The sequence below is a fragment of the Oryzias latipes genome, chromosome 21, assembly GCF_053564925.1.
Source record: "Oryzias latipes strain Hd-rR chromosome 21, Olatipes_Hd-rR_3.1".
Taxonomy (NCBI): domain Eukaryota; kingdom Metazoa; phylum Chordata; class Actinopteri; order Beloniformes; family Adrianichthyidae; genus Oryzias; species Oryzias latipes.
The window spans coordinates 6,246,128-6,262,006 of NC_136257.1; the positions used below are offsets into that span (position 1 = coordinate 6,246,128).

At 44.2% G+C, this 15,879-nt stretch overlaps 1 protein-coding gene across 1 annotated transcript; it reads right to left on the reverse strand.

Annotated features, from left to right (window-relative positions):
• Positions 1-4,071: 4,071 nt before the first annotated feature.
• Positions 4,072-13,322, reverse strand: hpxa (hemopexin a). Its single transcript, NM_001104703.1, is given in 10 exon segments — positions 4,072-4,498; positions 6,266-6,413; positions 6,498-6,628; positions 7,454-7,549; positions 7,664-7,876; positions 8,012-8,165; positions 12,445-12,602; positions 12,756-12,836; positions 12,917-12,939; positions 13,233-13,322. Coding segments are annotated over 10 exon segments (1,293 nt in total). The 5' UTR covers positions 13,292-13,322; the 3' UTR covers positions 4,072-4,268.
• Positions 13,323-15,879: the final 2,557 nt, after the last annotated feature.

The following is a 15,879-nucleotide window of genomic DNA, read 5'->3' on the forward strand; positions in this document are numbered from 1 at the left end:
TGCATCTTATCCGTGTGCATCAGTCGGCGTGTGTTTGTGTGGGAGTGGGAATTTATGCTTTGCGGCATGTGTGCTCCCAGCATGGGGCCATGGCGGGCCCCGTGCTGGCCAGCTGGAGTCTCAATCTGTTGAGGGGGTCTGCTGCTCAGTGGAGGGAGGTTGGCCGGACCCGCACTGAAACCCAGAGTATTTGCCCTGGCCTCCCCCTCTGACCGGGACGTGCCGCTTGGCAGGCCCAGCCAGGGACTGACAGCTCTGCACAACCCAAATCCACAAGACACGGCGGAGGAGGTGGAAGGTTAGGCATGCAGGAGAGAAGTGATGGGATGGGGAGGCAGTGGAAACTTTAGAGGCGGGGGAAACGGTTCACACCGGGCAGCGAAAACAGCAGCAGAGCGAGGAGCAAGAGCCAAGCCAGAGTCAGGGAAGCAGATTGAGCCCAACAGGAGATAGAAGGAAGGAGATACACAAGAACAAAGAAGAAACATCCAATTCCTGTGTTTTCAATGCATTTTCTAGTTCCAGGCATGATGAGCTGAATTAAAAAAAAAACAAGGATGCTTGTTTCATCATTTTAATCTTAAAATTGGTCCTGATAATACTTGAAAGTGTGCTTAGTTCAATAAAAAGAAAAGACACAACAAAACAATGGTAGCAGAGCTCTCATGCAAGGCTTAACTAGTCCAGTGCAACCGGTGAGGGGTTCGGTGTCTTGCCCAAGGACACTTTGACACACGTGGGCAGTGAGGGCGGGGATTTGTGCTCTCCGTCTGCTCCTTTCAAGTCATCTTTTGACACATACATTTTAAAATTTGCAGGGCACAAATTTGGCATTTTAGCCACAGAAATATGAGGCTGCAATCACACAAGAACAGTCCTGCTCATGGGAAATGTCAAAAAAGCGTCACGTCTTCGGTTGGTTTGCAAACAAAACTAAAGATTCTAGGAAACAACTGGAAACCACCAAAACTTTTTACGACTTAGGTAATGAATTCTGTATTTTGTTGTTCAGCTTTTTTGTTGTGGTGTTGGCATGCGTGTGTTTTGATTTCCTCTGCGTGTATTTGCTGCTTTTGCTGACAGTTTGAAGCAGGGCACCAGGGTTATATCTCAGGGAATATTTTTAGCGGTCACCAGTCTACAGAGGGGACGCTAGCTGGCACCATCTGGCCCGGGATCCAACGTTTATCTGGCACAGTCTTGGCCAATGTCCATACCTGCTTGTTTCACACACACACACACAACCCCACACACACTTTCTGGGGGTCACGCCACCCTAAACGGCAGGCTGGGAGCAGATGTCCATCAAGCCTCCCAGTCCAGTTAATTAAGCAGCATCACAATCAGCAAGAAGACAACCTATCAGGCACACACACATGTACACGCGTGCACAAGCATACTGTAGGTGTCCACAACCGGACAGGCCAACGGCTGTTTGGCCCGTGTTTGCCTGGCAAGCATGCATGCGTGAGTGCATGTGTGAATGCTCAAAAACCCACTTCAGGAAACATCAAAGAGAGTGCTGCTTATTTCTATGGATCAGAAGAACCAGGAGTCAGCAGGTCAACCATTTGACTCTGCATTTCAATAGTAAAAAAAAAATCTACTCGTGCAAAATAGAGAACTCATTTTGATTACAATTTTTAAAAGTCCTGCTGCCTCATGAATGGCCAAACAGCTGATTCTCTGAACCAAAACAAGGGAGGCTACTTCACTTTCAGAAACTGGGTGAGATATGTTGGAAACACTGTTACAACCATTGACTGTTTATAAGAACTGGACCAAGTGAGTGTGATGTCACCCATTGAAAATGACTTGATCTGTTTTTAAAGTGTTCCCAGTTGTTTTTTTAATTATCATTATGCCTTTTTTATTCAAAACATAAATAAACTTAGGACAGAGCAGTAGGAGTTCATTAGAAGCTGCCCCCTGAGTTGTGGGCGGGATCGTTGGCGAGGGAAAATCCCGACCCCAGTTTTGAGCTGGATGCCAACTCCAACCAGGAAAACGTACCTGGATCTATTTTTCTACAAGTGGATGCATCAGAATGGAGCAGAGCAGGAAGACTTTGACCCGCCCGCCGTATTTTCTATGTTACAAATGTCTACATGACAGTCTTTTTCCAAAGGTTTTTTTCTTCTGCTCCTGTATTCACAACGATTTGAATGAAGAAATACTCAGAAATGCAATTAAGAACGTTATTTCATTAATATATTTCCTCCATCATCAGAAAAATGCCACAAGAACATTTTAAAAACACGAAAAAATATCATTTTCATCAGAGTGGGTCTTTAATAAAATGAAATGAACACAAACAGCAGTCTGTAGTCTTCCATTGTGGGAATAATCTGCCTTAGAGTTCATTTTGGGTGATGTTTATCAGAAAAATAACAGCAGGATTGAAATCTTTTTTTGAAGTCTGTGATTGTGAGAAGTCAAGTCACGGAACATTTTTTATTTTATTTCACACTTTGCATTTCAAGTCCACTTTGAAATCTTTTTTCATTCTCATTTCAATACTTAAATCCAGTCTTAAATCCAGTCTTTGATGAATGATCTGAACTTGTTCTTTCAGCAGAGTTCCTCTCATTAGACGTGTTTTTATGCACCCACGTTGTCGGTCTGACAGCCTCGGCATTCGTGGCATCATATCAGAGCTGCTGAAGGGAGTCAGTGTCTCTTCCCCCTATTGTTATAGCAGGAATGAAGGATGGGTTTGTGTTATCCAATGAGGCCTGCCGTTATCAAAGACTTCTGATCCTGTCATGATGCTGACATCATCCCATTGCCTCATTTTGGAGCTGCATGATCTGCTGCAGGTCAGGAACTCCAAACTCCGGTGCAGAAATCCATTGAAAAAGAGGGATTAATCACCTTTTTGAGGCTGCGTTCCTCAAAAAAAAAAAAAAAAAACTTACCTGAAAACATTTAAATGACTTGAACTTCAAACCAAATGAGACATACCAAAAAATAATTTGAAGAAGGTCTCCTCAAGCCACCAAACTCTTAGATTTTATCCTCTTCAGTCAGACTTCTGTTCAGGAAAGCTCTAACACTGTCTGGTGCTACAATATTATATTACAGTCAAATCATATTTGAGCTTAATTTTACGTTTTTACTCGTGTGATAAAAGTACAATTTGTTTGTGATTTAACCACCAAACACAAAAACAACAGATTTGTGTACAATTAACAATTTTCAAGCATTATAGATGTGTTGATGTTTCTATAGTAGGACATCTTATTTATAATATTTCTCTTCATATGTTGGCATGTGCATTTCGTGTCTGAATGCATCACAGCACAATTGTAGGAAGAAAAAAACAGTTGAATTGGTCTGATGAGTTCATGAAGTTAAACTCTTGCTCCATCTGCTGGTTAAAAAAGCAAAGCAAGACGTTCACCTCAGCATGCAGGAACATTTACCAACCTACCAAGTCAAATTAAGCTTTCCATGCATCCATCCATTAACCTATGAAGCTTGTTTTTGGACTGTGGGAGGAAGCTGGAGTGCTTGAAGAAAATCCATGCATTCATGGGGAAATAACATAAGGACCACGGTGGGATTTGAACCTGGTGAGGGTGCTAACCACTGCACCACTGTGGTCCATATTAAGCTTTCATTTAATTAAATAGAGGGATCCTAATATCAGACAAAGTAACTGGGATCGCCTACAGCAACCCCAATGAGTCTGCACAGGACAAAGCAGGGAAGTATCTGAGTTTCATGCACAGAAAACAATTGTGACTAATATAACCCTTGTGCTATCCTATAGGGTCCAGGTGACCCGATCCTTTCATTGACGTGTTCTCCCTACCATGACAAAGGTGGATAAAGGTGAAGAGGATTTCATGTAATCCATGGACACCAGTGAAGATCACAAATCATTGAAGAAAAAAGGTTCAGCGCACTGTCTACTGGGTCTAGATGACCCCACTTCCAATGTTAAAGTGCCTAGGATGAAACAACGGATAATGGGATTATCGCTTTTTACTACTCTGAACATTGGAATAATAATTGCTGCGGATCTTTTTGGACAACATCACAGTCCCAGAAAGAAAAGAAAAAACATTTGCACGAAAGGACCACAGACTTTATTTTGGATTATAAACATCCTTTTACAAGGAAGTAAGACATGCTGAGGTTTATTTTAATGTAAACAAAACTGTCTTTTAGTGAGTCCTCTTGCCAGTCGCCGTGTCATTGTTTTTCCATTGCCAGTGTGTTGAAAGTGACTCTGTTGCATTCAGTCCTGTCAAGTTAGCCTCTTAGTGGTCGCAGCCGAACAACTCCAGGGAAATTCTGTGCTGCTCAGGAAGGGCCCTGGCAGCTACAAAGGTTTTGGGGCTCTCAAAGTGGTAGTAGTGGTTTCCTCTGAACACTTTCACTCCTCCGGGACCGCACATGGCGCCGTCGACCTTCTTCAGGATGGAGATAGGACGCTTGTTTGTTGCAGTGCGAGGGGTGGCACTCATATCTACATCGTACATGTGCCGATCTGTGGAGACAAAAAGAAGACGGGTTTTTAGAGGGGTTTGATGTGTCTTCCGTTGCATCAAGCAGCTTCATCTTCTCTAGATCAAAGATCTTCATCCTTAGTCTTCCTCTGATTTTCTTGATAGATATTTTCACTTCTACCAGTCCACCAACTGTTTCTCAACATGAACTCCTTCACCTTTGTTAACCCTCCCACTTGTACCTGATTTACAGTTTCTTCCACACAGATATATTTTGTTGTGTTCCAACATTTTATAGTCCTCTCCTTTCTACTGTGCTTCTTTATATTTCCAGATTTGTTTCAATTTATTCCCTTCCCTCTGCAGACATTATGGAAATGGTCTCATTTTTATTCTGCTTTATCTGTGCATTAATTCACACAAACTGTCACACATCCACTCACCAGTGGAGGGATGCTGTGGGTTTAGTGTCTTGCATAGTATGACAGGTGCCAGAAAGTGAGTGATCATCTATACGGAGAGGAGATGATTCCCCCACCTCTTCATCAACATTTACCTACCTGTTTGTCTGTAAATTTTCTTTCCATAAAGCTCAGCACCAGTCTTGTCTGAAACTGATATAAATAGCTTGATCTATTCTCTCGCTTGGCTTCATGGTGAGGCAGACTCACTGTATGCACACATACTTGCTGCAACTTTGCATCCTGATCTTAAAAGCTGACTCTTCCACTTACCTCCCACTTTCCAAAAGTGAAATCGAAATGTCAAGTTAAATCCATTAAAATGCTAAAGAGCTCATTGAATTAATTAAGAATAATGTTAAAGTCTATCATAAAGCTTTTCAAATGAACCTTTCTAGGTTGTAAAAAGCATTGGTACCCTTGCAAAAACACGATGAACACCCCAGGAATAGTTCCATACAGAGAAAACAACACACACTGCTTCAGTGACTGTTTACACATCAAACCCTAAACTAGAAAGCCAAGAATGGGCTATTTGAAGGACATAAGTACAAATAAAGCTTAGTCAGTAACAAAACATATGTGTGTTTGCAGGGGGCATTTCAGCTCAATTTCCTTTTTTGAAAATTCAGATTTTAGTGAGAAAAAAAAAATCTGCTGCTGAAGTCTAATGGGGTAGAGTTCTGAACCTCCAAACTGCAGTTAACATGCAGCTGACGGGAAAAAAACTCACTGCAACAAGTCAAATGCTGCACTTCTGCTCAGCGGGGAAGAAAACAGCTAAAGTTTTTCTTTTTCTATGCATAAAACAAATTTGCATGAAAGCTGATTGTAAAATGTATTACCCTGTTCAGGTTAGATGTTTTCCCATTTACATGTATTTTATGCAGAAAGTCACATAAAATATAAATTCAGAAGATGTGATAAACAAGTTAAGTAGTTTCTCTTGTTCGGCTCACTTAGAAGAAGATGTTTAAGTTTTCATGACCAAGTGGTTTAAAAAGTCTGACTCAGAGTGCTAACAATTCACTTAAAAAAATTGAAAATATCAAGAAAATATAGCTTTACTTCAGATAAAAACTACATTTTAACCCTTGTGCTATTTTAGATGACCCCACCCTTACATTGACGTGTTCTCCCTACCATGACAAAGGTGGATAAAGGTGGAAAGATTTCATGTAATCCATGGACACCAGTGAAGATCACAAATCATTGAAGAAAAAAGGTTCAGAGAACTGTCTAGTGGGTCTAGATGACCCAACTCCCAATGTTAAAGTGCCTAGAATAGCACAAGGGTTACAACAGTCCCTTCCAGCACTAACAGTTTAAATTTTTTTGCCAGGTTACCTTTGATGATGTGGGCAATATGGCGGTCCTGGCAGACAAATGCAGCATCGATGGGGCCCTTAATGCCCAGCTCCGCCTGCACAGGCTTGGGATAACCGGCCAGGTGGGTGTGCGGCTCACCGACTCTGTAAACGAAGAGCTGATCATCCTGCAAGTACAAATCCAAAACAAGAGTCTTACTTCAGGTCTGACGGTCAAAATCACGACAGGTTTGGGTCTGATTTCACGGTACTTTGATCATGTAGAGGTGACTGTTGTAGGAGAAGACAGCGTCCACCTCGCTGTGCAGCTCCTTGAAGGCGCTCTCGATGGTGTCGGCCTTCAGTGTGTCGTTGCCTTCGTCCTTACGAATGTAATGGTGGCCTGCACAAAAGGAGATGTTGCAAAGTGTAAAAAAAAAAAATCAGCAAACGATAGTTAGTTGTGTCAAACCGACCACTGTTGAAAACAACCCAAATGCAAGGACCTGGATCTCACATTACACACCAGTTCTTGTTAATTGGTGCTCACTTCAGTCCCACTCCGATCATCTTTTAGATCATCATTAGGATTATGCCATTTTTTATCTAAAATATAAAAACGTGCCGTTTTCAAGGACATAGTTTCTGCAGAGCAGCATAGTTCAACAGAAATTGACCTCTGAGTTGTGGAAGGGACTGTTTTGGGGAGTAAGGCCGCCCCCACTTCCTGTCACCCAGCTGTTTACACACTCTCCCACTAACTTACAGCCCTTCACAACTCCAGCCTGACATTTGCAGCGTATCAAAAAAGGCAAGCCATAAAGGAAATATCCAGCTGTACAGTTTTGAGTCGGATACCAGCTCAGACGAGGCAAACAAAGGCGTACATGAAACTAGTCGTGGATGCATCAGAGCCAGGAGCTTGTGGCCCAGCCAGCGTATTTCCTACATCACAAACGCAGGCTTTTTCAAACTGTTTTTTTTTCTGAATCACAATGATTTGAATAAATAAATACTCAGAAAAGCTATTTTAGTCCTAATCTTCTGTTTCCATGTCCTCCATTATCAGAAAAAGGACACAAGAACATGTTAAAAACACAATTTTCGTCAGACTTGAAAAAGATTTGCCCTGAATACATCGTCACATCAACTGAATAAATCTGGAAAGGCACAGAAATGTAAAAAATTGTGGATAACGTGACATGTTTTGTTGTCACATACATCTCACCTCTGAAGGCATAAATGTTTCCTGTGTCGTCTGAGGTGATGGCATCCAGGTGGACTCTGCTGCAGCGCTCTCGCTCTTCGTGGTCGTTGTCCTCATCTGAACACAAGGTTGATCAATATTTTCTCTCTGTACGGTAAGGGCTTCAAAACAAACGTTTCTGCCAAAAAAAAGCTGCAACACCCTTTTAAACTGATTTAATTTGACACTTACCGAACTTGGAGCACCTCATGAAAAACTTGCGTGCATCTTTTGGGTATTTGCCGCGCACCTCTCCGGTTTTCGGGTCAAACTTGGAGAACTTGTGTCCGTGGAAGCAGTAGTAGTGCTCCATGAAGCGGAAAGCAGAGGTGCAGTTCGGCATGGACCTGAAATCCCTCTCATCGACGGTCTTGTTTTTAACATAGAAGTGGAAGATTTCGTTCTCTGCAAAAAAAACAAAAAAAAAACTTGGAATGATTCGGCTCTTTAGTTAACATGACACATCAAATCCTACCAAACTTAAAAAGAAGATTCCACAGAGCAAAAATGAAGTTACTCAGCAAAAACATGGAAGCTTACTTTTGAAAAAGATGACAGAGTCTTCAACGCATTCGGGTTTGGGACACTCAACAGCAGCATCCAGGTGGTCGGGAATTCCAGGGAACACTTCAGAGATGGCTTTAGGGTAGCCTGCCTCCAGCTTGTGTTGGTAATAGGCAAACACTTTGTTGTCCTGCATCAAAGGATCACCTTAGTATCAGGTTGTTGTAGAATACACAATGTTTTTTGTATTCATACTGTAACTTTTAGTAAACAAGGGTTGACATTTTGACCCCTCCTTAATTCTTTTCTGCATCCAGATACGACACTACAACTCACATTACACTTCTGATACAATTGGAATCAGACCCTGCATTTGCAGCAGGGTTCAAACACTTTGACACTGATCCATACAGGGGGACGTCATAACGGGCATAGTTAGTCACTTCAGAGAACAAAAAGTTTGTGTGCCCTCAAAAATTTGTATCACTCAGGGCTGCTCCATGTCTGTTCCTCAAGACAGACATTGGTTTGTTCCAGTCCGCCTACGGTAAGCTAATTAGCATGACCTAAATATTTCAATTTGAAACTTTATTAAGTATTGTTCATCTTTGAACTGGATTTTTCTTTATTCTCTTAGGTTCAACGTCTTTAATAATGAGTTGTTAAATGTTAGGATTGTTTTGCAGGAGTAATTTTCATTTCATTGTGGATAAACAAATAAAAATTGAGGGTCAGGCATCCCACAAAAATGTCTACAAGTGTACTTTTTTTCTAGATAAAGACCTTACCGACTTTCAGATTACAGACATACTTTCTCCTGTTTATTTATTTATTTTATCAGTTTATTTAACAGGCAGGGTGCAAAAACTGAGTGCAATAACCGGGTCTCTGTGCAATAACACACAATATTTATTATGCTGCACTCATTGCAACTCAACTTATTCTATTCTGTGTTGCTTATGCTATATTTAATCATTTCTGTACATATTGTACATATCTTTGATTAGATTTTGTTAACAGTAATTTTATTTCATTTCATTTTATTTTCACCCCTCCAAGGCTGCTACAATTTGATTGTATTGCCATGTTCAATGACAGTAAAGGATTCTGATTCTGATTAAAAGCGATGCTGCAATTCGCCAGAATTAAGGCCCGTACACAACGGGACGAATATTCGCCAGGCGTTATTCGCCAGCGTTTTTCGCCACGTTTTTTGTGTTCACACCCAGGCGATTTTCGCTGACGATGAGCCGAGTGAACATGCAATTTCATTCCCTGACATTAGATGGCGCTTAATGTAAAACAGAAATACTCCTGTACACAAGGTGGCGCTGCGCAACTTTACGCTTTTTAAAGTCGCTTTTCACTCAGAAGAAGAGAGTAAGTATTTACGCGCTTGTCAGAATCATACAAAGAAAACATGAATATTTCAAGCACCAGTTGCTCCAACTGGTGCTTGGTTCGGGGATATTTTAGAATGTCCGTCATTATTTCTTCGCGGCTGTGTAGATGCAACTCGGCGTCTATCTTCTTCGCTGGTATGTGTGCTCAGCAAGGCAGTTTTGTGTTTGAGCGCCCCCAAGTTGTGTTTTACTGTAACTTCAGAAGCTCCAGACACGTGTGCAAAAGCGCCATTCTCATTGGTCGTATAGATTTCGACGTGACGCGTCAAACCAAAAGAACGAACCCGAGGCGTTTTTTAAAAAGTGACGCTTTGACGTGTGGCGTTTTTTCGGGTCGGTGTGCACACTCACATTGGTGCCCTCTGTTTAGTAACGAAGCGTTAAACGTTGGCGAAAATCGCGGGCGAAATTCGTGTGAACAGGCCTTTAGCCTTATGGCTATTTTTTTTTATCTGTAGCCCCTGGACAGGTGTTAAAAATTGTCAACCTAAAAAGCTCAAAAATCAATCACATACAGTAATTGCAAAAATATATATAATAAATTTATTTATTTATTTATTTTTATTTATTTATTTTTTTTTTAACTTGTCCTATCCAACAGCTGGGCAGACAGACGAGAGCTGAGGGCCTCTTGTGTTGGACATATTTTGCTTTAACAAGAGGGGTTATTAATCTTCTGACAAACCAAAGGTATGTCTGAATAAACCCCTTTTGTAATTGAGGCCAAACTTTATTAATTTCAATCATGTCTGAAAATCTTTGGTGTTGGACCGGACGGAAAAGGAAAGAGGGGAAGAAGAGAGAGGGACGCTAGAGAGAGGGGGGGGGTAGGGGGTGATAATAGGAGGGGAAGGGGGACAAGACCATGAAGCAGCATACAGCAACAAGTTTACTGGTTGTTAATCATTATGGTAAGTTTCAAATGCAGTACAAAAAGGGCGGGGCCCGTCCACACACACACTCCAATGTTACAAACACACCTGCTAGCCGCAAAAATGTCCACCTGTCGACATGTACACAAAACAGATAGTGTTCACACACGCATACGTATGCCTTAAAACCAACTAGTGTGAAATATTTCAGTCATTCAGTCATGCAAGCTATTAGTGCAAAGGTGAGCTAACACCAGCGCTCAGGTGAGGTTTTATGTTCTTCTAAAATGGATGGTGGAACGTGAAAAGAAGGAGGGAGAGTGCCCAGCCATCCCCACCCCAAGACCCCCACCGCAGCAGCAGCGGCAGCCGGAGTCCCCCCAACGCCACACGGGAACCGGCAGGGAACAACCGCCGCCCGGGCGACCAAGCCCGCCACCCAGGCCAGGGCCAGCAGGGCCGCCGCAAGGCCCCCAGAGCCAGAGGCCAGGGAAGCACGGAGGGAAAGAGAGGGCCGCCCCAGCCCAACCAGGAGAGCAGCCCCCCTGCCGCGCCGGGAGAACCCAACGCAGAGCCCCACCGGAGAAGGACGCCCACAGCCCCAAACGAGCACCCCACCACCGCCCAGGAGTTCCGGGCATCCCCCCCCCCAACCCCAGGTACGAGCCAGGACCCGCCAAGGGAGACCCGCTCCGCGCTCCAGGCAGCCATCCGCCCGGCCCACGGTTGGTCTAGGGAGGAGCGAGGCAGGGGGCCCGCCGCCCCCGCCCAGGAGGGGGGAACCCCGGGGAAAAAAAAGAGGGCCCACAAGGGGTGTTATAAATATGGCCCGACCAGGCTCGGCCACAGTTGGAAATTTGGCGGGGCCCAGCACTCAGGAGCAAGGACCAGAACCCACCCCCCAGGGACCAGACAGCCCCGGCCCAGATGTAATGTGAACTCCCCCACCGCGCGGAGAGAGCACCGCCGGGCCCAGGAAGCCGGCACCCCGGGGACACGGCCGCCGTTGCAAAGGGGGGCCCACACCCCCCACCAGGGAAGAGGCAGGGGACAGACGGACCCAGGTCCCACCTTCCTTGCAAAATGTGTGTGCGTGTATGTGTGTTTGAGATGGTGTGTGTGTGCATGTGTGTGTGTTTATGTTGGGATGTATATATTGAGGGGGGAGGGGTGTGTGTACTAAGGGGGGTGCAGTTAAAATTGGCGGGTAGGGCACTAAGGGGACATCTCCTGATTACTCACAGTGACGTCCCCTCACCCTCCCCACCAAGGGGCCCTAAATGTCTAAGGTGCGGTTAAAATTGGCGGGTAGGGTGCTAGGAGGACATCTGCTGCTTGCTGGCAGTGATGTCCAAGCACCCCCCCTACCAAGGGCCCTACATGTCTAAGGTGCAAATAAAACCGAAAGAGGGGGGGCCCACTCCATACGGCAACCATAGGAGGGGGGCCACTGCCTAGTAAACCCCCCCCCCAAGGCTCATCGCAGGCTAAGCCCCCCACCCCCTCACCCTATTATGAGGTTATATGAGGAAGGGGGTAAGTTGGGGACAGCTGATAGACTGTCCCCCGGTGGTCAAACAGCTGTCCCCCCCCCCCCCCCCCCAGCAAGGGGGCCAGGCCCACCCAGCCCAGGGGCCCCACCCCCGGAGGCGCCGACACCCCAGGCCCAGCACCACCCCCCCCACACAGAGAGAGAGGAGCCAGAAAGCGCCGGCCCCCCCCGGAGCAAGCCCAGGCCCCCACCCCCAAACGCCGGCCCTAGAAGAGCTCTGGTCAGGCCTCGACGGGGCCGAGGCAGCCAACCGGTCGGGGAAACCGCCGATGGCCTCAGCGGAGACCCCGACCCGTCAACCCCCCCTGCCCCGTACCAATAGTGGACACCCCCCCCCCCCCCCCCAGAATGCCCCCCCACAGGTCAGGGCCGACAAGACCCCCCACCCCACCCCCCCCCCAGACCCCGCAGCCGAAGCGGAGGACACCCAGAGCGACCAGGGGCCCCAAGAGGGTTGTCCCGTCCCCCCACAGAGCCAGGGAAGGGCCGATCCCAGCCCCAGGCGTAGATGGGAAGCCCATCCAGCGTACTCTAAATTTATATATAATAAATTTAGATTTATTATATATACTCTAAATTTATATATAATAAATTTAGAGTACATATAAATAATATTTCTGCTTTGTCTCAATCTCAACATACCAAGAAGAAGAACATGCGGTCGTGGTGGTTGGGGTCGTCCTCGTAGTGCATGCGGAAGGCAGCATCCACGTGTCCCAGGTGGTGATGGTCATCCAGCTCAGCGAAAGACTTATTGGACAGCTCTGCTTGTCCATGGAAGCCTTTGAACAAATGGTCCTCTACAAGGAAAAGTGGGCCGTTTAAAAAAATATATGGTTCTTTTGTCCTGTTTTCTAGTAGAACCTCAAAGGTTTTGCATGAATGCACAGAATTTAGATTTTTGCTCTCAAAAATGCTCAGTGGTGTATCGTGTTCTGTATTTTCAAACGTACCTTTGAAAAAGTAAGGGATTCCTTCTTCGTTCACAGCGACAGCATCCATCTCAATGCCTTTACAGCGGTCGCGGACAGCTCCTAGATTTCAAATGAGAATTGAAGTAAACGTTTAGTGGGATTTCTTTTGTGGAACAAATGGGTTGAGTGCTGAAACTTGCCTTTGCGGCGGTGTTCATGGTGGCTGTTTAAAGAAGAAGAAGAACTTTTTAACAATATTTTACATCATAAAGTTTCCAAGACTTCCAAATAGCAGTCAAAAAATCTGTTTAAAACGTAAACGTTTGTCTTCCTCTTTGGTCCCCCTGAAGGAAAAGTCATACCCAAAGGTGAGCCTGCACAACAAATACAGGTCCGACTCCAAATCAGACTTGATATCAGTGAAGCAAATCTCTTATCAATATTAAACTTTAGTAATTTAATTCATTTTATAGAATGAAGACAAAAAAAACAAAAATGGAACGTTGTTCTACTTACTCAGCCCAGGCCAGAGCAAGGGCCAGGCAGAGAAACAAGGCCTGCGGGAGCAGCTTCATCTCGTGGTGTCCTCTGGTCCAAAGCCTGGAGATCCTGGGAAAGGTGCCATGGCTCCAGCTCTCCATCCGTTTTTATCAGCCGCCGCTCCATGTAGGCAGCCTCACATTGGACCACAAACGCCCAAGGAGGAGGGATCAAGCATGCAGGAGCAGGGCGTTGGTCAGACACCCACGATGTTTGATTTTCCCCCACATTGTGCCCCCAGAGATCTCCATCCTCCCTCCCCAGCCATGTCTCACCCACAGCAATTCAAAGAAACTGAACTTTATTTCTGTCGTGATGTCTGATCAATAGATGGATATCTTGTAGACTTTAAATGTTTCTGCCTCTTTATGCAAAATCATTTTAAAAGTCTAAAAAAAAAACCTATACAGTCCTAAAAATGAATTTCTACGTGTTCTATAGTTTGTGTTACTTCAGCAAAGCATCTTTTGGAGACCCAACATTGATATATATTTTCTCCTACAACAATTTGGCATTTTCTTTTCTTTTTTTAATGAATGACAAATGTTTTTGCATAATCAGATGTTAAGATTTAAATGTTTTTCAAAATAAACTACTGTTTTTGATGTTTTTTACAACCTTTGTACATAAAAAGTAGATTCCAGAGGTTTCTGGAAGTCTGCCCGGTCTACCGCTCAGGCCTGGTTCAACTCAAAGGTAACTAACCCAGAGTCCCCTCAAAATAGACAAATAATGCGGACATGTGCACTTTAGATCTCCACAAACCTGGGTTATGTAACGTTCTTCAGATGAACATTAACAGAATGTAAGGGGTTGGCCTCATCCAATGGATACAAAGGGCAAGATGAATTAAATTACATTATATTATATCCAGCAATGCTATTTTTTACAGTCAGAAGAACACTTCAATTGAGATCCACATGCGTGATTAGTCACATGACCATTAACAACACGATTAAACAGATGTTAGATGTGCAATTTGCTGGTGTCAGACTGAGAGAATCATGATCACTGGCTGAATCCTGAAGCAACCTTTCAGAGTACAGGGTTGCTTCAGAACAGCCTCACTGGGAAAAGGTCCTGCTTCAAATCCCCGCTAGGATTTTGTGTCGAGTTTGTGTGTTCTCCTCATGCATGCATGGGTTTTCTCCAGTTACTTCAGTTTCCTCCTACAGTCCAAGAACATACCCTTATGGGTTAATTGGTGTCTCTAATTTGCCCCTAGGTGTGCATTTGAGTCTGTGACCCTCCAACAGACCGACAGCCTATTCAGTGCGTATCCCCACCTTGACCCAACAGTTGCTGGGTTGGCTCCAGCAACTATCTAACCTTGAAAAGGATTCAGGAGGACCTGAAGGTGGATGGATGAGCTTAAAAATACAAATGAACATCAACATAAAAATCTTGAATTCCTTAAAAACTTTTTTTTGGGGGGGGGGGGGGGGGGTGTCAAACTGATGATTGTAAGTCATGCATCATCAATTAAACCCTCAAACATAAAGTGTAAAAACAGAAGCAGCCACTCCATGGCTACTCCTTCACTGTAGCAGAACAACCATCATAAATTCTATTTAGTCTATACTTTTGAACGCTTTTATACTTGTAGATCTCCCTATTTCCATCCCCGATGCATTTATTGTTCTTTTTCTTCCTCCTCTGTCTTTGTATGTCTGTGTTACAGCCTCTTTACAAAGACATTAGTCTTATTTTATTGTTAATTCATTTGGATATTTATTGATTTTCCTCATAAACTAGCTTTTTAAACACATTTGGTTATTCTATTTTTTTTTAGAGTCAACAGTATCCCCAAAAACTACACAAACAGGCTGATGGGCTGTTGAGCAACACTCCTGCATGGTGGAGCGCACGCATGACAGATTGTTTGTGTGTGGGTGTGTGTGTGTGTGTGTGTGAGGGGGCTTTTAGCCTTTACTGAGGCAAAGCAGAATTCAAGTCTGTCACGTTGTGCACGTACAGTTGCCAGCAGGTCTGGCGTTTCTCCTTTTTTTCTCTCATTTGCACGGTAAAAATTCCATCACACCACCTGTCTTATTTGTGCAGCTATGCTCATAATGAGGCCATTCATTTACAGTTTTTATTTATTTGTTTTTTTACCAATGTTTACACTCTAAAATAAAAATCTCCACACAATTTGAAAAATTCTACACCAAGGAGCAAAACACCGCCACAGATTTGCACAGCATTACACACAATGTCTGCTTCACTCTTTTTTGCAAAACATTACACACAGTGATTTGTGAAACTAAACAAACATTTCGACACCTAAAACACACAAAAGGATTGTGAGGTTACTTCCTTGTCATTACAAAGCCCCGCATTGCCAACGACCACACAAATGAACAAGTTGGAAACTCACATCCACAAGGTGTGGAAGCACACATGTGCTATTTTGAAAACGCAATATGTGCCACGGCAACACCCTCTGCACTGCTATCACACAAAATGTAAATCCGGGAGCCTATAAAGCAAATCTAATACTTGCATTTTTTGACAGATTGCACAAGAATGTCACAGCGTTACACCAAGTGGACCAGATGCAGTGCATTGTTGTGTGGGACGACGTCTCATTCCATCGGGCTGCTGTGGTCCAGAATTGGTACCG